At 44.1% G+C, this 19,504-nt stretch overlaps 6 protein-coding genes across 6 annotated transcripts; 3 read left to right on the forward strand and 3 right to left on the reverse strand.

Annotated features, from left to right (window-relative positions):
- Positions 1-5,123: 5,123 nt before the first annotated feature.
- BJ212DRAFT_1299101 (uncharacterized protein) lies at positions 5,124-6,080 on the reverse strand (the record flags this gene model as incomplete). Its single annotated transcript, XM_041332796.1, has 2 exons — positions 5,124-5,699; positions 5,751-6,080. The coding sequence occupies 2 exons, from the start codon at positions 6,078-6,080 to the stop codon at positions 5,124-5,126; spliced, it is 906 nt and encodes a 301-aa protein (XP_041193793.1).
- A 1,684-nt stretch (positions 6,081-7,764) lies between these two features.
- BJ212DRAFT_1480126 (uncharacterized protein) lies at positions 7,765-8,664 on the forward strand (the record flags this gene model as incomplete). Its single annotated transcript, XM_041340015.1, has 4 exons — positions 7,765-7,978; positions 8,037-8,245; positions 8,301-8,471; positions 8,524-8,664. 4 exons carry the CDS (start codon positions 7,765-7,767, stop codon positions 8,662-8,664), a joined length of 735 nt encoding a protein of 244 aa, XP_041193794.1.
- Positions 8,665-8,817: 153 nt separating this feature from the next.
- On the forward strand, positions 8,818-9,057 carry BJ212DRAFT_1270095 (uncharacterized protein; the record flags this gene model as incomplete). The annotated part of the gene is made up of 1 exon (XM_041330855.1): positions 8,818-9,057. A coding segment is annotated over one exon (240 nt), but the record flags the coding sequence as incomplete, so codon positions are not given.
- A 5,805-nt stretch (positions 9,058-14,862) lies between these two features.
- Positions 14,863-15,048, reverse strand: BJ212DRAFT_1270194 (uncharacterized protein; the record flags this gene model as incomplete). Its single annotated transcript, XM_041330862.1, has 1 exon — positions 14,863-15,048. The coding sequence occupies one exon, from the start codon at positions 15,046-15,048 to the stop codon at positions 14,863-14,865; it is 186 nt and encodes a 61-aa protein (XP_041193796.1).
- A 155-nt stretch (positions 15,049-15,203) lies between these two features.
- On the reverse strand, positions 15,204-15,497 carry BJ212DRAFT_1270117 (uncharacterized protein; the record flags this gene model as incomplete). Its single annotated transcript, XM_041330857.1, has 1 exon — positions 15,204-15,497. One exon carries the CDS (start codon positions 15,495-15,497, stop codon positions 15,204-15,206), a length of 294 nt encoding a protein of 97 aa, XP_041193797.1.
- Positions 15,498-16,789: 1,292 nt separating this feature from the next.
- BJ212DRAFT_1299104 (uncharacterized protein) lies at positions 16,790-17,854 on the forward strand (the record flags this gene model as incomplete). Its single annotated transcript, XM_041332797.1, has 5 exons — positions 16,790-16,961; positions 17,033-17,143; positions 17,233-17,372; positions 17,396-17,429; positions 17,562-17,854. 5 exons carry the CDS (start codon positions 16,790-16,792, stop codon positions 17,852-17,854), a joined length of 750 nt encoding a protein of 249 aa, XP_041193798.1.
- Between the last annotated feature and the right edge of the window lie 1,650 nt (positions 17,855-19,504).

The raw sequence follows: 19,504 nt of genomic DNA on the forward strand, positions 1-19,504 counted from the left end.
GCAGTCATCCAGGGTTTGAAACAAGAATTTCGGTGAGAGTATGTTGTCAGGTGAGAATATGCTTTGCTTCATCTGTTTGACACTCACACATGTAGCCAGTCTGGAGTTCTCCTCACTAATGTCTTGTAATCTGGAAAATACCCCCAGAGTCAGTGTCACGAGAATTGAGTCTTCAACAGGATGTTAGTTCTGCTGAGGCTCTCTTTCAGTTTCTGACTTGAACTTTTGTCTCACTCCTCACAACCTTTCACAACCCTTGGACAGTCAACAAGGGTAACAAAGGAGTCTTGTGATTGCATCCTGCAAATATGAGTTCATCGTCCTCTTCTGGTATAACCTCATATTTTTTCACACTTTATCTATGCTTGCTCACATTTATTACAGCAGACAGCCTCACCAACATATTACAAGATACCTGTATCACTAACTTGTGCCACAATTGGCACATTTCACCCCTTGTTGTGACAAAGAAGGAATCATGTCACCCTCAGAGATGAGATCATTAATCTGATTCAGACTCCTCCTCCTCCTGCCTTATGTAGATGTGCATGGGGATGGGTGGGATGTTGGAGACCCACTCTGAGGCTGGTATGTAGTTGGGATCAATTACTTCTTCTTCCTCTTCTGCCTCCTGAAGGCCTCCTCCAGGCACATGTTCAAGGTCCCAAGTTGGTGCCAATCTGCCAGGATTGATAATGATGTGTGGTGCAGAGGATGCATATGTGGATGGGAATGTGATAAAGTTATTGTCTATGGTATATTTCCAGAGTCAGTCACTGTATGGCTTTGGAACCCTGTACAACATCTTGAAAAGAGACCAGTACCTTACTCTGATGGCATCAATAACAGTCAGTGTGTTGCATTTCATATCTGCCCACTCCATCCAGTAAGTCATGTTAGGATAATTCTGAGGTTGCAGGTGTGGTGTACCAGAAGGGGGAAAGAACAAGTTGAATGCCTCCTACCATTCCATATGATGTGCTCTCTTCCACTGGACACAGTTAAAGATCACAGTGAGGTTGGTGTCTCTGTACACATCATCTGTGATGTGGAGATGTTCATCCATGGTGGGCCTACAATGGGAAGGGGCAAGTGGGTTACCCTTCATATTCCCACATTTTTGAAGACTATCCCTACAAAATTGGTTCCAATGTTTGGAGATAGTGATAGGGAAGCCCTCATCAAGACCAGGAGGCAAGTCGAGTCTTTCATTGAATGGTAAATCTTTGCCATTATCTTGCATGGGAGGAGGAACATTGAAGTCCAGGTCTGCAAACACAGTGGATGGCTCAGGGATATCAACCCTGTGATGCTTGGACATCCCCTTTTGAGTCCCAACATGGGATTTGGAAAGCATGTTATGAGGTACAGTGGCTCAAAAAAGTGTCCAAATGTTTATGCATTTTCAAGTAATTGGATAATAGCAAGCCAGCACCTGAGTACAATATAAAGGCATAGGGACATGTCTAAAGGCTCAAAATCATAGCTATAATCTGAGATATATATTGTGGGAATCAGAGCATATATAGGCAAGATATAGTAATTCTAATCACATGACTCATTTGGACACTTTTTTGACTTTATATCCAAATCACAAAATCAGACCATTCACATATAGTACTCTTAATAGAAGTGGTGCAATAATGAATATTTGGTCTGATTTCAATATTATTTACATATATAAACCCACATAACATCATGAACTCTAACATAATCATCATAAAGCTCATCTCCTCTGCTCAAAAGGATAACATCCTTATTCTCTGCTCCTCTAGTTTATCTATGAGGCAAAGTGCTTCCAAAACTGGTCCTAGCAAGTCTACTATTGCTATAGTTATGCTGCCCATGATAGAACACTGATATCATGGGCTTTGAGCCATTTTGTAGCTAGCTGTAAGGTACACTTGGAGTCATTTTCCAGTTGGAAGATAATGTCTTCTTCATCAATTTCTGACTTCTGCATGCTTCTGAGTAGACACTCCTCTAGAATGGAAATTGACTGCTCTACATTCATCCCTCCTTCTACCTCACAAAGAATCCCCACACCATTCCATCTCCTACAACCTCTACCATCATACTTCATCTTCCAAACTTTAGTACATTCTTGACTTCTCTTTCCCCTAATGGTTCCCCTGCCTTTTTTGACATATATTCTTGGCCATCTGACCCCATTCTATTGACTTTTATCTTATCTGACCAAACTACCTTCTTCCAGTCCCTCACAGTCCAATGTCAGTGCTTTAAAGCAAAGGCCCCTATAGGATGCTGAAAGAAAAGGTGTTTTCTTCTTGGTTGCAGCCATAAGATTGGCTGCCTTAAGGGTGTTTCTGACTGTTTGAGTGGAGATGGGAGTGGGGATAATGGAATTGATGAACTTGGTGGCATGGACAGCATTTGAAGCCTTGCCAGATAGACTTTAATGAACAATAGCTCTTTATGCTGTAGAGTCAACTTGGAAGAACATCCCATTTTATGATTTTTCTTCTCTAGCATGTTCTGGTTTATGACTATAGCAATAGTAGACTTGCTAGGACCAGTTTTTGAAACAATTTGCCTCACAGATAAACTAAAGCAGAGAATAAGAATATTATCCTGTTGAGCAGAGGAGATGGGCTTTATGATGATTATGTTAAAGTTCATGATGTCATGTGGGTTTATATATGTAAATAATATTGAAATCAGACCAAGTATTCATTATTGCACCACTTCTATTAAGAGTACTATATGTGAATGGTCTGATTTTGTGATTTGGATATAAAGTCAAAAAAGTGTCCAAATGAGTCATGTGATTAGAATTACTATATCTTGCCTATATATGCTCTGATTCCCACAATATATATCTCAGATTATAGCTATGATTTTGAGCCTTTAGACATGTCCCTATGCCTTCATAATGTACTCAGGTTCTGGCCCGCTATTATCAAATTACTTGAAAATGCATAAACATTTGGATACTTTTTTGAGCCACTGTATGTAGGCTGTGGGGTGATGCCTGTTGTGGAGGTCACTAAATTCGCAACCAAAGAAGTACTTGTAGGAGGTGTTACTGATGACATGACTGCGGGTCATGTGAGGGACATTGTCATATCCCATATGCCAGACATAGATCCTATCATATTCCCACGCTTTCTGGACCTATTTCCAGACCCCATATCCGACTCATTCCTGGATCCCCTATCCTGTCCACCCTATGCACATTCCGTCCAGCAAGACATCCAGACTTTACCTCCTCTTGGATTCTGGACTACATCCACCACCTCACATATCTCAGTCCTGTTTCCACCCTGCTTTCCAGATCCCCAGATCTCTGGACCTCCGGATATTAACTGTACTATCTCTGGACCTATTCCCACCCTCTATCCGAGATCCTGCGCCTATCCCCATTTAGGCATCTCTGCCTTTCCAGTTCTCGGTTATCTCTGTTTCTGTCTTGCTGATTGATCCTTGTACTAGTTTCATCTCCAAGTTCATTTACTTATGTTCCATCTTACTTACCAATGTGTTTCCGCATGCTCGTACATAGCCTTACTCCTTTGCTTACTGATCCTCTCAGATAGCCTCTAGTATATAACCCCTGTACAACTACAGTAGAGTCCTCAGTTTGAATATCAACTTAGACTTGCCCAATCCTCTCTCGGACTTTGGTCCACCTAAGTCTGTCCTACCCATCAGGCCTAGGGATTGATTCCCTAGGCCGGAGCTCCGCCTATCCAGCACTTACCCTCTTTCCGGACTTAGGTCCAATCCCTGTTTCTCCCACTCTACCTTAGGGTAGTCTACCTCTGTTTGTTTCTACATTGGACAAAGTCCAATGTAGCCCCTATTCCTTCCGGACCTTCGGACATCCTGTCCTCTGGACCTTTGGACCTCCTATCCTTCCATCCTGTTTCCTGTAGAAGTATTACCCTGCAGTGGAAACTCTCCTGAGCACTTCCTGTGTTCCTCCGGAACTCTCCCGCACTCCTCCGGATGTTTCCTGCACTCCTCCAGAAGTCCTCTAGCGCTCTCCAGCAGAGTAGCCAGCCTCCAGAAGTCCTCCGGACTTTGTCAGACCATCATTGGACCTCATATGAAATGAAGGGCACATACTCGGGTAAGGGGCACAGCGTACGAGCTGAGGCCAAGCCCCTCTGAGTCAGTCTCTCTCCCCCTTGAGCAACATGGTTCTTAACAGACATCTGCAATGGGAGGGAAAACCATCTCCCTGAAGAAGTAGGCCCCATAAGGACAGAAGGGTAGGCTGTTGTCATTGTCAATATGGTGTTGGCAGGGGACAATTTGCAGCCCATCTACATCATAATCATGTGTGAGGGGTAGAATGGAGCACATCAAGTCTCTTGTGGCAAAACCATCATCAGGACGAGAGTGAAGACCATTGGCCAGCCATCAAAGTCCAGCTGTAAGGGTAAGGGCCATAGCTGTGAAGCGAAGCTCAGGGGGTCCTGAATTTTGGAGATACAATGTGCGAATAATTCCTTGGAGGTGCACACATCTCCATTGCCTGTTTGTGAGGAAGATGGAGGTCAGTATAAGCATGGGATGAGTAAAGACTAGCAGGGAGAATGTGGTGTGAATGACCTGTGACATCTGCCAGCATGGCATGTCACTGGATGGTAGGACACAGCTCCCAAGGGGGCTGCAGTTGTATCACAATATGGGTATTGCATGGAACACCTCCTTCAGGGGACTATAGCAGGAGAGGAACACTTACCACTAATCCAATCTTGTAAACACACATAGAGACTCTAGCATCAACCACTCAGGAACATCAATGGCCTGAGTGAATGTGTCTTTCAGGCAAAGACACACCTCTACCCTGGCAGCACAGTCATGGTGATCCTTGGCATCAAAGTACAGTTGATACAGGCTTTGCAGATATGGCAGTACTGTTTCAGCTAATGCAGCTTTGCCAGTCAGGGCAAGACTATGTCTTCCTCCATCTTTTTGTTGGATGAGGGCTTTATCTGTGGTATATGCCTGGAAATAGACCAGGTCCTCATCATTGCATACAGGCACTGGTGCACAACAACCAGACAGGTGCATCAACCCTGATGCATAATCAATTTGGAAATCATGGGATTCCATTAACATGCTTGTTTGCACATGAGTCATGTCTGTAAAAGTCAAGAGGAGTTCACAATGGGCATCTGTGCACCACTGATAAGCATATCCAAGCTCAGACATCTCGAGGCCAACATAACATAACAATGTTTTTCATCCATGAGATTATTATAATGAAAATCACTGAGGGTCATCATTAAGGCATCCTCAGCCTGATCAATATCCCCAGGACAATGTTGGTTGGCCTCTTTGACACCCTGCACCTGGACCATCAATAACATCCCTGTTGCCCAAGGGAGTTCACTACCCAACACTTGGGCTAGATCATGGCTGAAGTGCCTGACACAATTGCCAGGGAATGGGCGAGTGCCGTACTGATACATTCCACAAGTCTTTCTGGCATGTGTGAGGACACCCTCATAGTTGACAGCCCAGTTGGTGATGGTGTCAGGACTGAGCTCATGTAGGACAGGAATCAAACCCTTTTCATACAAGCCCTTCTTCTCTTCAAATGTGAGCTCAACATCCTTCCTATCAGGGTTATACAACCAAGGAAAGAACAATCGCACTTTTGTGTGAATGCCAACTGCACCCAAACAGATGTTGGGCACACAATGAGGGCCCATAGGCCTGTCTGCCTGATGGGGTCTGATGAGTATGATATGACAGGCAAAGACACATGAATGCACCTGTCCCCTGTGGGTACTCATGGGAACCTTGATGTGAACACTGGAGTGCAGAGTGTCAACAGGGTTGTTGAGTGGGTAGAGAAAAAGATCAGACTTGACAGGCAGCCAGTCAGTGAAGGAGATGAAGCTATCATAATCTCTGATGACAGAGACCTCCCTGGGTGCATTAAATTTGTTTTGGGTTGGTTCAATGGAGTACTGAATATTCTTCTCAATATCCTTGCCAGTAAGCACAAGAATGCAGGCCCTGTAGTAAGTGGCTTTAGGAATGTTACAGGGGGCAGTGGTGGGGTGCCGCAATAACCCTTGAAGTAGGGAAAAACTAAGCATGTTCACTAGGCATTGGTGTAAGTCAGTCACAATGCACTCAGTACCAAATCATGCAAACCCACAAGCTGTGGATAGTTAAGAGACACTAAGAATGATTGATTTGAAAGGTGAGCACACAGCAGATATCAGAGTAGACTGCAAGCAATGACAAACCTAAAGTAAGGACATCTGTATATACAGATTCATATAGAGCAGTTTCTTGTGCCTCATTAAGATTCACTGAGGAAGGCATATTGCAGTGACCTATCTCCATATTATATGAGTGAATGGACATGCATAATATTCCATATAATATGGGCTAGTGGACCATGGGCCGAAGGTAAAAATATCCCCAACTATGACAGATGGGCTGGGAGGGATATTATTTCCAATGGGGACAGGTGGGCCCATCTATGCCTATGTTATAAATATCCTCGACGATGGCGGATGGGCCAGGAGAAATATTATTACCAATGGAGATGGGTGGGCCCATCTGGGCAATATGTAGAGTAGGATAGACATATATGATAGACAGCTGGGCTGAAGAGAGATGTATGACAGATATTATTATATAGACAGGTGGGCTGACATATTAGTATTATTTTGTAGATGGGTGGGCTGATGGGGCGGTGAAATACTTATTATATATATGGGTAGGCTGAGATGGGGGTATATTAGATAGATGGGTGGGCCAAGGTGGGGGTATATGAGATAGATGGGTAGGCCGATGGGGTGGTGAAATATGTATTATATAGATGGGTGGGCCAACATAGGGGTATATTACATAGATGGGTGGGCCAACATAGGGGGATGTCATATAGATGGGTGGGCCCAGATACATATCATTTAGATGTATGGGCTGAGGTATTGGTATACTATATGGACAGATGAGCAATGCTGTAGCACTAGTTTTGATCCAAGTCATGAATGACATTCAGACTCAGATCCTGTCAATGTCAATCAAAGTCAACACAGCCAAGCACCCCATCAACTCAGAATCCAGTGATACCTCGGAAGACGGTCCATAGATGTCAGGGCCAAGGTATTTGTATACTATATGGATGTATGGACATATAGGCTGAGGTAGTGATATATATTATATCAACGGGTGGGGCTAGGTAGTTGTTATCACACATGAACATAAATCTGACACCCAAAACCTGAAACTCAAAACTCAAACATCGAAACAAATTTCAAAACTTGAATCACCAAGTACTGAGTCCCAAAGCCCAAACATCAAACCCTGAACATTGAAACCCGAAACTTGAAAGTTGTAAAAATGTATGAGTTTTGTAGGTAGTTGTATATCATCCAAATCAAAGGAGGTAATAATTCAAAGTCATCTAATGATGAAGGTCACAAGTGCCAGAAAATCGAGCACCCAGTAGAGACATGAACATGCAGCACCAACTACCGAGTAGCTAATGCACACAGCATGCATTGCCCTATGAGAAGCCAAGTTCTGACTACTGAACATTGAGTGAAGGGTACTGAGATCTGAGGCCCAGGTCTCAACAAACAAATATCTGATATCCAGCACACTTCCAATCATCTGGTATTTCATTGAGCAATGGACAATAACACATCTTTGGAAAATAACATCATGCGAGGCTCCCTTATCTGATCCTCGCTATCTCCACCCCCTTTAACTCCAAAGTGTGGACATGCAGGGTTCGGCATCCAATTTCCCAAGATCAATTCCATCATGACTGTTTCTTCCACTTCTGATATTGAAATAACCCTCTGGCACACTTGGGCCCTGACTGTCACTCACAAGGCATGTGAATATACCGAACGGAAATTCAATGCAGAGAAGACAGGAGGAGACCCAGTTATACCTTCTCCGAACCTAGACACTGATCTGGTGATGGCTTGCGATCAATTGGTTGATCACCTCATAAAGGCATATAAAAATCCCAGTGGGTCTTCCTGCAGATTCAGAAAATTTGTTTTATCAGTCAAATTGCTTCATCACAGTTCAGATGCAGATTGATGTTGCAAGATACAGCAAAGTGATCTCCCCGAAGGACACTGGGCATAATGAAGAGAGAGAGGAGAAGTTGCTTGAGAGGTGTCCTCCTGGCCATGAGGGCACAAAGTTGGTGGAGATACCTGCCACAATTCTTGATGCATCTGGTGCCATCATTGCATGGTACATCCTGGACACCCTGACTGATGCCACCCAGGTGTGTAATATATATTGTTACTCAATGGATATTGAACATCAAATGGTGCCCACAGAAGGAAATTTGGGCAGCCTCTGATTTGCTTGCTCCAATCCTCGAAAAAAGTGTCAAGCTTGATGGCAATTGGCGAACTAATCAAGAGTGGTTCAAACCAAGCTCAGAAAATGATGTCCCAACTCCCAGATGCATCAATTTGTCTCCAGCATGGTTTCAACAGGGGCATGAGGTAGGATCTGATGTGATGGCGATTTTGGTAGTCAAACTCACAAATCCCCTAGAATCAGTCAGATCCAGAGGTATCTGCATCATTGAAGGCAGCATCCTCTGAGAAGACCCTCAAAGTGATTGTGAGGCCAGCAGCCATTGCAACAGCGGCACTCAGGGTGATGCATCCTGAGCAGTACTGGGCAGGTTTGTGAGCCTTTTCAAGCCTCAGAGAAAAGGCAGAAAGCAAGGAACTGCTGAAGATGTCAGAGACTCTCCAGTACTAGGCATCCATGTTTAACAGCCTGTCTGTCATTTCCAATCAGGAAACCCCCAATCAGTGAGACCATTTATCTATTCCTGAATGCTTCAACATTCTCACTACCATGGGGAATTATTCTAATGCTCGGATGAGCATGCCAAGCCTTCAGCTGGAGTTCAGGTATGATCCGGGTTGCATGATTGCGTTTCCCGGAAGGATCATGAGACATGGGGTTCATGCAGTGGAAGGGGATCAGATTGCTTGGGCATGGTATATGAGGGATTCCATTCATGTTTATGCCAGGGTTCTGTCGTGTGGATGGGCTAGGGTGGATTACAAACAGTGAAAGATGAAACAAGTGGAAAGTGTAGTTACCCATGTTAGCATGTACTGTCAAATACCAGATATTAGATATCAGGATCTGGAATATTCAGGCCTTGATATCCAGAACTCAAGACTCAATGGTCAATATTCAATACTTGATACTTGATAGTGGACATTCGGAACTTGATATTCAGAATTCGACATTCCATAGTCAGGTCTCAAATATCAACACCCAAATACCAAATACCAAATACCAAATACCAAATACCAAATACCAAGTCCCTAATATCAAATATCAAGTCCCTCAAATTGACCCCCAAATACCGAATACTGAATACCGAATACTGAGTCCCTAATATTGACACCCAAATATCAAGTTGGGTTTCAATAGTCGATACTCACTAGTCAGGACTCAGTATTCAGTATTCAGGGGTCAATATGAGGGACTTGGTATTCAGGACTTGGTATTTGGTATTTGGGTGTTAATATTAGGGACTCGGTATTTGGTATTCAGGGGTCAATATGTGAGACCTGACTATAGAATGTTGAATTCCTAATATTGAGTTCCGAATGTCCACTATTGCGAAATTAGGGACTCAGTCTTCGGTATTTGGGGGTCGATATGAGGGACTTGGTATTCAGCATTCGGTATTTGGGTGTTGATATTAGGGACTTGGTATTTGGTATTTGGTATTTGGTATTTGGGGGTCGATTTGAGGGACTCAGTATTTGATATTAGGGACTAGGTATTTGGTATTCGGGTGTTGATATTAGGGACTTGGTATTCAGTATTCGGTATTCAGTATTCAGGTGTTGATATTTGAGACCTGACTATGGAATGTCAAATTCCAAATATTGAGTTCCAAATGTCCACTATCATGATATTAGGGACTTGGTATTTGGAACTTGATATTTGATGGTCAGGTCTCAAGATTTGGTAGTCCATGTTTGGGACTTGGTATTGTGAACTCTGTACTCAATATTTGGGACTCGGTGTAGGGAACAAGATTCCTCTAGGTGTATATCACCCATATTACAACTCACAACAATTGGTATAGTGTACGACTCACCATCTATGACTTTCCTGCGAAACATGCCAGAGGCGCAACACTTTCCCGCATTATGCGACACATTCCTGCACACATGCTTAGTGTGCTCAATCGCCCTTTGTTGCACAGCATCCCAGAGCATCCATCCATTGTCCAACCAGTTCCCTAGTGAGTCCTTCCTCATTTATTCTCACTATCAGACCATATTTAGCATCGTATGATATCTTATTTCGTCATGGACCCTTTATTTACATCATTTTACATACATAGAGCACTCCCTATTCACTTCCAAGCCCTGGGAGCATGCCTAGGCACAGCTTACCTGTTGCCTAGGAAGTTTTCATATACCTACCAGCACCATGGAAGACACCAACCACCATCATGTCACTTAGCATCTAGTAGTCACCTAGAGTTAGAATCTATCATCATGAGCCAGCATCTATCAGAGTTGTCACCCTAGTCTTCACCACAGTCTATTATCACCAGTCACCATTCAGCAGTCCCACTTCACATCTTCATGCCATCCTTCAGTCTTTATATATTTGCGCACTGCATGCGCCATATTCCCACACTTCACGCTCTTATGCGCTCGACATTCCTGCACATGCACCTTCAGCACACTTCACCAGAGTTGACCAGGTGTCACCCAGTGGATCTTGCTTTCCTTGCTTCCCCTAAGGGTCAAACGCATCGCTTGGTGCACTTCGACCAACACTTAGAGAGTCAGTAGGCCTTCCTCTCACCCCAGAGGTAGAGCCATTCTTTCTTTCTTCTGCTCTGCAAGCCCAGCAGAGCTGTTGAACCTTCATCAGTATTGGGGACTCAATATTCAATAGTCGGGTCTCAATATTCACCATTCAGGTCTCAATATTTGGGAGTCCACATTCACAATGCGATATATGATTGTCTGTACTCAATACTCAATATTCAGTATTCAGGACTTGGCACATAATGTTAGGTTAGATATTTGGAAGACAGTATGTCATTTTCATGGAGTTTGGACATCAACATTCTGAACTCGAGGACTAGCACTACTCTCCTCTGCCTCTCTTCAATCTGGTTAGGATGCCAGTGTACACTTCAATCTCTGCCATCTTTTCACTGATGCCCTCTTCTTGCTCCTCAACCAATGTCCAGAGGCGTTCTCTAAGCCACCTCAGTCCCATCAGTGATGGAACTGAGGTGTTATCCACCTGCTCAGGAAGAATCAGACCATCATCCTCAATGCCACCCTAGAAGAGATTAATCATCACTCAAGGAAATTGTTCATAGTTCTTACTAGCCAATGCTGGTAGTGAAAGATACAGCAACCCATTACCCAGTCCCATTGCCATAATTTGTCTGGGATTGCAGTGTGTCTGATCCACCATGCAGTATCATAGCCAGATATAATCCTGGAGGGATCTCCCAGATCTGCAACATCATGAAAGAGACATAAGTGGGATGAAAAGATGTGGTCTGGAACCATGTTCCAGGTGAGCTGGGGAAACAACTGAAGAATATGGGTGACAGGGTTTGGAATGACTGAGATGACGTGCCTTGCAGCAGAGTACTGCAGGATGGGTGTCACAAAAGTCTGTTGGAAATCTTAGCATTGACCACCACAGTCATCAGTCTCTTACAGCGATCTCCCATTGCAGTCCAGCTTTAAAGTGCATGATCCAAGCAGTGGAAGGCTCCTTGGTGTTGGCAGCCTCCGTCTGATATTGGGAGATCACTGCTCGGATGCGCGATGCAGCCATTGACATTGTGGCTGCAATATCTGCAAGACCGAGTGTGAGGGATCGGTATTCATTGCTGGAATCCACAGCATCAGAAGGGGATGCAGGAGGAGTTTGCAATACAGGCATGGCTAATGCAGGAGTATGAAGCTGGAAATCACAATCACAATGCCAGTTGGTTCAGATGTGAAGATATGAGCCACTGGTGGATGGATAAAATTTTTCAAACTCCAATGTTTGTTCATCCAGGCATTTCCTGAGACTAAAATGTTTGGGTCAAAGTAGCTGTTTCATATCATTGGCTAAAAAGTTCATTCATCTCAAGTGTCTATGAACCCGCTCTGCAGGTCTTGAAATGCTGCCTGGGCATCCTATGCCAGTAATGAATATGTTTGGGATTGCCTTCCTGAGTAGCATGAATGACCCGGAAGGTGTTTCACCAATGATTCCTGCATCCTGTCGCCCCATTGGGTTGCTTTCCACAAGAAAAAGTTGCATGTCCAATCCATCTCCAATTGGACCAATGTCATTTCTTCCTTCCATCAATCCCATAGGGCCTTTGCCCAAAGCCAATGAACTCAGTAAACTTCAGATGGGTCCCATCAGCTGAGCATGGGATACACCAAGCATGCCCAAACTCACATTCCTCATTCCACAAGTGATCTGGACCCCCCAGGTCCACATTGACAGACCAGAACCAAGCGAGGGACTCATTCTGCTGACCTTGGGCATTTGGATTGCCAACAGCAGTGCTGATTTTGAGCTGCTCCTGAAACAGTGGTTTGTATGTCTGAAGCTGGTCTTGCCCCGGCTCAAGTTGCATCATTTGCTTCCAGGTCTTTGTATATATACTGGCATGGAGGGACACTGCCTGCTGCACCGATGTCACCTGGGACCAAGCTTGAGTTTTCAGGGCTTGAGGTTTGGCCTGCCTGACCATTGTTTGGAACAGGATCACCTTGTTGCACAAGTGAATCCGGAGGTTGTGAAGGGCATCATTGGCCTGCCCTTCATGAAGTGACATCTCCAGCAGAATCAGATCCTCTGCCATACAGCATCTGCTTTGATCTACCCCAAGGTTTGATGGCAATGGGATGACAGTGAGCTCAGGGGAGTTTGCCCATGTATCAGATGTGTTGGTGAAATCTGCCGGGTCATCATCAAGATCATCGAGAATGTCTATGTTCAAGTCATCAGGATCATCGTCTGCATCAAATCCCTCTCCCAGATGTGTAAGAGCTGACCAAGTGAATCCATCTATCTGGCCTTGGAGACAATCGCGTTGCTGGTCAATGTCTAATCTCTGTGTCTCTGTAGTTCTTCCAATTCTTCGGAGCTCAATGACCAATGCAATTTGAGCCTCTTCAATTGCCAACCCCATTGATATCCATGTTGCCACTGATCTGTGAGCAGGTGCTGCATTATGGGCATTACCCTCCTCCAGCAGTCTAAGCTCAATCTCCTTTTTGCTCAGTGCTGAGTGCAACAATTAATTCTGACTTTGATGTAGCCAAAGTCAACTTACCCTTCTTGATATTAATCTCATATACATCCATCACTGCAGGATCATTTATTCTGCTGGACTGAGTGATCCTCTTGCTGGCTAACCATTCTTTCTTTGAAGCTGTGGGTGCTGCTTCATCAAGTCTGTCGAAAGCCTTTTCACTTTCAGTGATGCCATTCTTTGCCTGCTTGTATTTATGGCAAAGAGTCCTTTTCATGCAGATCATCTTGCAGAAATTGGAATCATTCATCTGATAATCAAGACATTCCCTGAGCAGCAAGGGAAATCAGGTTGAGACACAACCATAGGGTCTCCATGATCTCACCATTGATCCAACCAATGCCTTCAATAAAATTCAATGCATATCAGACATAGCAGCTGTCCTGATGTCCGTGGACATGCCACAACCCAATTCCAGGAATGATGGTCAATTCCAGAACCATTTCAAGAAATCAGCTTCAATCCACCTGAACCCAAAAGTGCTTGTTGTATTAACAGTTGATGTCATAGAAGGTGACAGCCCTGGTTATGCCTTCCATGTTATGCTGGGCAGCCTCACAAAGGGCATAATCCATGTTCATTTGTCTGCAAATGATGCACCGTTAACTTGTTAATGTAGAATGGCATGGTTGGCTTGCCTTTTGCCTTTCTGAAAATCTACCATCAAGTGAGGGACAAAGCAACCATGTTGGGCACAGGCAACTCTCCTGATTCCCGTGGACTCCAGCTTGTGCTGAGCCACATTTGCTTGATTCACTGCCCAGTGATTGTTGCAGCTCAATTTTTCCAATATGTCAGCAGCCTCTGCAAGATGGGTTTTATACCTGTCCTTTCCCACCATGAATCCCAACCCATTGGAAAGCCACACTTCCTCAAATGGCTTGATGGGATGCAGGTGTTTGGCTTTGAAATTTCCATCCATAACAAATGACCAGGTGTATTTCCAGCTTGGAGTCGTTATTATAGCTGAGGTGACTTCAGTATCGAACTAGACTCACTCATCAAGTGATTCATCCCCTGAAAAGGATACATTAATCCCAGGCTGAGGACATGTGGGGCAAAACAATGCAAGATCTCCTGCATTCAGGTTGTCAGAACGATTGCCAAATCCATGCCATTTCATGGCCTTCAACTGCCTCCACTGTCGAGTGACTCTCATGATCTCTCTGTATTGGTCCTTGCTGCGTGCTGTGTCAATATAATGTCCTTTAGATGTTGGAGATTTGGCATTACTGGAACAAGATGTGGAAACATGCTTGAGGTCAATTGCCAGAGCTTGCTGTAATAGTTCATCGCTGAGGTGTCACATTTGAGGTTGTCCAATAGAAAATCATCAAGCACCCTGAAGGTGAACAAAGTTCGATCATGACAAGTTTGTATCACTAGTTCTAACTGGCGTTCAACCTCTATCTGCAGGACATTGAACCATTGAATGGCTTGACCTAGACTCTGCCAGAAAGGTTCTTGAATAATTTCACCCTGGTTCATGTGAGTAGCCGAACAAGTATATGAAGTCAACTGACACATACCTTTGTGTTTGTTATCTGATATCCTCATTGGATGTAGTGGGTATTAAGTGTTGATGCAAGTGCATTGACAGTGTCACAGGAACGCTCAAAAAGAGAGTGATAGAAGGCAAGCAGCTCAACTGATATGGCCATTTGGGGCTGGGAGGGAGCAGTAGGGAATAAGCCATAAAAAACAAGTGTTTGCACTAAGTTAGCACATCTACAGCTCATTGTATCAATGGAGATAAAATCTAAAAGAAATTAGCTGTTCAAGTCCAAGACTCCATGTATGTGACCGAATACTTACAGTCAAAAAAGAGACAGGTAAGAGGTGTGCATTTTTGTGCACATGTGTGTGAGCTGCACAAAGACAAAACTTTGGGTGTTCATTCAAGAGGTGCTCCTAGTGTCCTCACAGTGTAGTCTAGTTGGGCCTCGACCAGAGTAGGAATAAGTGTTTTCCAGCTGTCATACAAGCAAGTAGATGTGAGATCAGGCTGGGCATGATGACGCAGTGTGGATTGTGAGGCAGGTTGAGGAGAGCAATTGTTGTGAGGCTCAAGGATATCTTCCCAAGCCTTGTTAGCATCTTCCTCAAGGACCGCAGTGTCCACTTCTGTTTCTGCAAGGACAGGTGCAGTTTCTTCAGGCTTTGCCGAACCTGCGAGTAAACTGGCCATCTTTGCAAGCAACTGGCGCTGTTTAGCCTTCTGACCTGGCACTTCAACAAGTACCTGGGTTTTTCACTTGTCTCTGAGTTTCCGTGGGCTGGAAAAGTGGGTACCCAGCCCAGACGACATGCCTGGTTGAGCAGTGCAGGTACCCATGCGTGGGGCCATAGTGTCTTGGAGGCTGAAGCAGGAGAGTTGAGAAAAATGGCTAAGTGGCAAGGGACCATTGTTATCAAGGTGGCATCAAATGCTCTGTGGCAAAATGTAAGGTATAGTGAATAGCATGAGGCACTGAGCAGCCTGAGGTATTCAATCATTGACAGAATGCACAGGAGGAGCATGCTGCACAGGAGCAGTGCAGAGCAGGAGGGCAACCAGGTAGACAGATATTTTTAGATTATAGTTATATTTACAAGTACAGGATCCTCTCAATAGATGATGAGGCACTGAGCAACCTGAGGTATTCAATTGTTGACAGGATGCACAGGAGGAGCGTGCTGTGCAGGAGTGGTGCAGGGCAGGAGGGCAATGAGGCAAACTGATATTTTTAGATTGTAGCTATATTTACAAATGGAGAATCCTCCCAGATGAAGGATCTTTCAGCCTAGTTTCCCATAACATAGAAACTGGGTCTAAAAGACCCTCTATTGGCACCAAGAAGTACTGCCTGAGGTGGGAGGGTGGGCCACCCTAGGGTGGCGTGCCATCAGGTGTGTGCCTATTCACCAGACTTTTGTGCACATGGTGCATCTGCAGGACTGCCATAGTACTAGTCTAAGGTGTGCACTCAATAGCACACCACTTAGATCTAGGGTGACTCACCTTCCCTGACTCAGAATATTAGGAGGGTTCATCACATCAGTGCCTTTGACAACAGTGTATCAAATAAGTAATCACTGTTATCTGATAGTGTCCATTCACACCAGCATCTTGCTAACTGTCTTGCCCACCCCTTGACTGGGCAGCATGGGGGCACCTCTCCATTTCATCTGACACTAAATGGAGGTAGGACATTCCAATATACTCACTTACAGCACCAGGCATGTGATACAAATAAAGCAATTTTTCTTTCTTTTTGATGAGCTAGCCTGAGGGGAGAGGAAACTTGAGAAGATGTACCCCAGCTATGGCCATTTCACTAAGCGTTCTGAGCAGACTTTGATAAGTCCACCAGGTGGTATGATCGCGCTCTATCCAAGACTGTCTTAGTGTGCTTTTGGTTGGCATCCCAGACCTGACCTGCTTCCCACACAATAGTTTTACATTGAGTATGTATGCAGTCTCATGTATCTCAAGCCAAGATGACTGATGGGCCTAGCGCTTTTCTGATATTTTGCAGTGGCAGCACCAATGAGATTGCCACTTGCATGGAGCAATATATTCACAAGAATAGTGAAGACACCATCACATTCAGCTCCAGAGTGACAACTGTTGGAACTAAGGATGACAACTCTGGCATGGACATTGTTACAGGTGATGAGAATTATCACGAATTCTCGCATATCAGCCCTTACATGTTCTCTGCACCATTAACCTCAGCCAAGCTGGTCTCTCTCCCATGCAGTTGAATGCTCTGCAAACATTGAACCATGGTCCCTCCATTAAGATTGGAATGCAGTTCAGAACTGTGTGGTGGACGACTGGGACGGATTTAAGTAGATATCCTCTCAATATAATTGGAGGATGGATGTATACTGACAGGGCTTCATGCACTGTTGTTTATCCTTCATTTAGAAGTGTCCAGGCTCAGACGATGACTACACTTATTGCCAGCTACTGCTGGACAAGGATGCTACTAGGTTGGGTGCATTGACAGGCACAGATGACACAACACTTGTACAGCTTGTGTTGAAGGAGCTGGCAGATCTGCACAATGTTGATATAGTAACCAGCTGATTGAATGCAAGGGATGGAGTTGGTCCCATGATCCTTATACAATGGGTCAGTATCATGCAGCCGGGTCATTCAATATTATTAATCATCTTACTGATATTCTTTTTCAAGGTGCCTTTGCTGTCTTCAGACCTGGAAAGTTTGGAAATCTTTAAATGAGCTTCAACAATCTTGCTGCAGGGGGTTATCTTCATTTTGCTGGCAAAGCCATCAATGTACAGCATGCTTGGGTGGAGGGTGCATTGGATAGCGCTTGGAGAGCCATCCATGAAATGCTCAATTTCCCCACTTTCAAATCCTACCGAGACAGGTTCTTTAAGAATTGGGGAGTAAATCCTGAATGGATTACACAGGGTGCATTGAAAGCACCTACCAATCATCGTGGTGGGGAACTAGAACCCCCTGCTTGTGCACCCAAACTGCAGGATGATCTTGTCTGGGAGCACATCATGCTCAAACACCCAGCTGTTTAAACAATAGGCCTCCTCTGCCTGTTTATGCTGTAACTTGTATCATTATGATGAACCATTGGGGATTGCTCCTTATGCATTGGTTATGCATTGTGCATACTACCTGTCTGAATTCAATATTCAATATTCAAGACTTAGCAGAACACCACTACTGGGTTATAAGGTCAAGCAACTGGATGTCCAGGACATCTGGGTCAATGTGTACCATTCCAAAGTAGAAATTCAGCTCCTTGAAAATTCCATTGAGAACTTGAACAAGGTACATGTCGCTAACAGGCTAACAGCAGAACCGGGCCCAGGTCAGCTGCATGTACCTTGTTTTCGTGCCTTTGGAGATTTCACTTTACTCATCTTACAAGATCTAGTAAGGTCCAGGAGTTTCAGTTGCATCTTGACACCGGCTCTGAGGGCACATCAGCTGAGAAGTGGTCTATTCTATATCAGGTCATAGCTTTAAAGGGCCTAGACACAAAATCGCATTTTTGACATTTGTGACATACATATTTCAGTATCTTAACCTTGCATACATAGTCCACCTTGCTCATTTATCATCAGTGGTACATATATAAATGTGTTTGATGCCCAGGATCAGCTCACAATAGGCCACAGTTTGGAGGTAGTGCATATACTTACTACTTCTACTGATAAGGAGCCTATACCTTCAAAGCATCCAAATCTAATAATCAGACACCTGTAGCACATTAAGGATATACTCAGTATCATAGATCTACATTTACTAAACGATCCAACAAGAATTGAGTGCTGGGGAAATGAAATAGATAAGAAATTGAGTGTGAGAAACTCAAAGACCCAAAACATCGAAAATGGTCAGTTGAGTAGTGGTAGGACTTTAATGCTGCATCAATTTACTTTACCACCACATCCCTTCTACATCTCTTCCACCCTCAGGGCAAAGTGTAGTTTAGGTTCCTTATGCAGTTTAACATATATCCTATTAAAATTTAATGAAATCTTCGACCTATATCACATGTAAATGTGACTTTTGTGTAATATGTGTTAATTGTCACTTTTCACACATATGTTCCTTTGCTTCCCTTTCACTCAATACTTGATGGATCTTTCTACAGTTTTAGATCTATGATAATTAGCATATCCTTAATGTGCTTAGGCAATAGCATGGGTAACCCATGGGTTGCCACAAGCTGACCCATACCCATACCCACCAATCACCCATACCTACCATCCAAGGGTTAGCTGGGTCATGGGTTGTGGTGTGGGTAGTATGGGTTTGGTGGGTCTCATACCCATGGTGGGCAACCCAAGGGTTTAGTATCATTTAGTGTTGAAATCCCATTATTATCATAAGTCGAATGTTGTACTACTAATCCTAAAAAGTCACGTGACACCTTGTTCCAGCAGGTCTTATTCCATAAAAGGAAGGTTGCAAACACTAGTTCACAAAGTCATAACACAGGTAAATAACATGATGGTATGTAGTATAGGTCAGAGCTGAATGTTATCCCACCTGTCATTAAGAGCATCTTTGTCACCTTCAACATCTGCTAACACAGCTACAGCTAACACGTCCTTGTCTTTGATGAGACCCATAAGGCTCCAGCAACCAAGACACAGCAATGCACAAATGGATTGAGAAGAGAGATGGCTGTGCACATGAGAGAGCAAGAGGTGACC

This window comes from Suillus subaureus (assembly GCF_016647635.1).
Source record: "Suillus subaureus strain MN1 chromosome Unknown BJ212scaffold_13, whole genome shotgun sequence".
Taxonomy (NCBI): Eukaryota; Fungi; Basidiomycota; class Agaricomycetes; order Boletales; family Suillaceae; genus Suillus; species Suillus subaureus.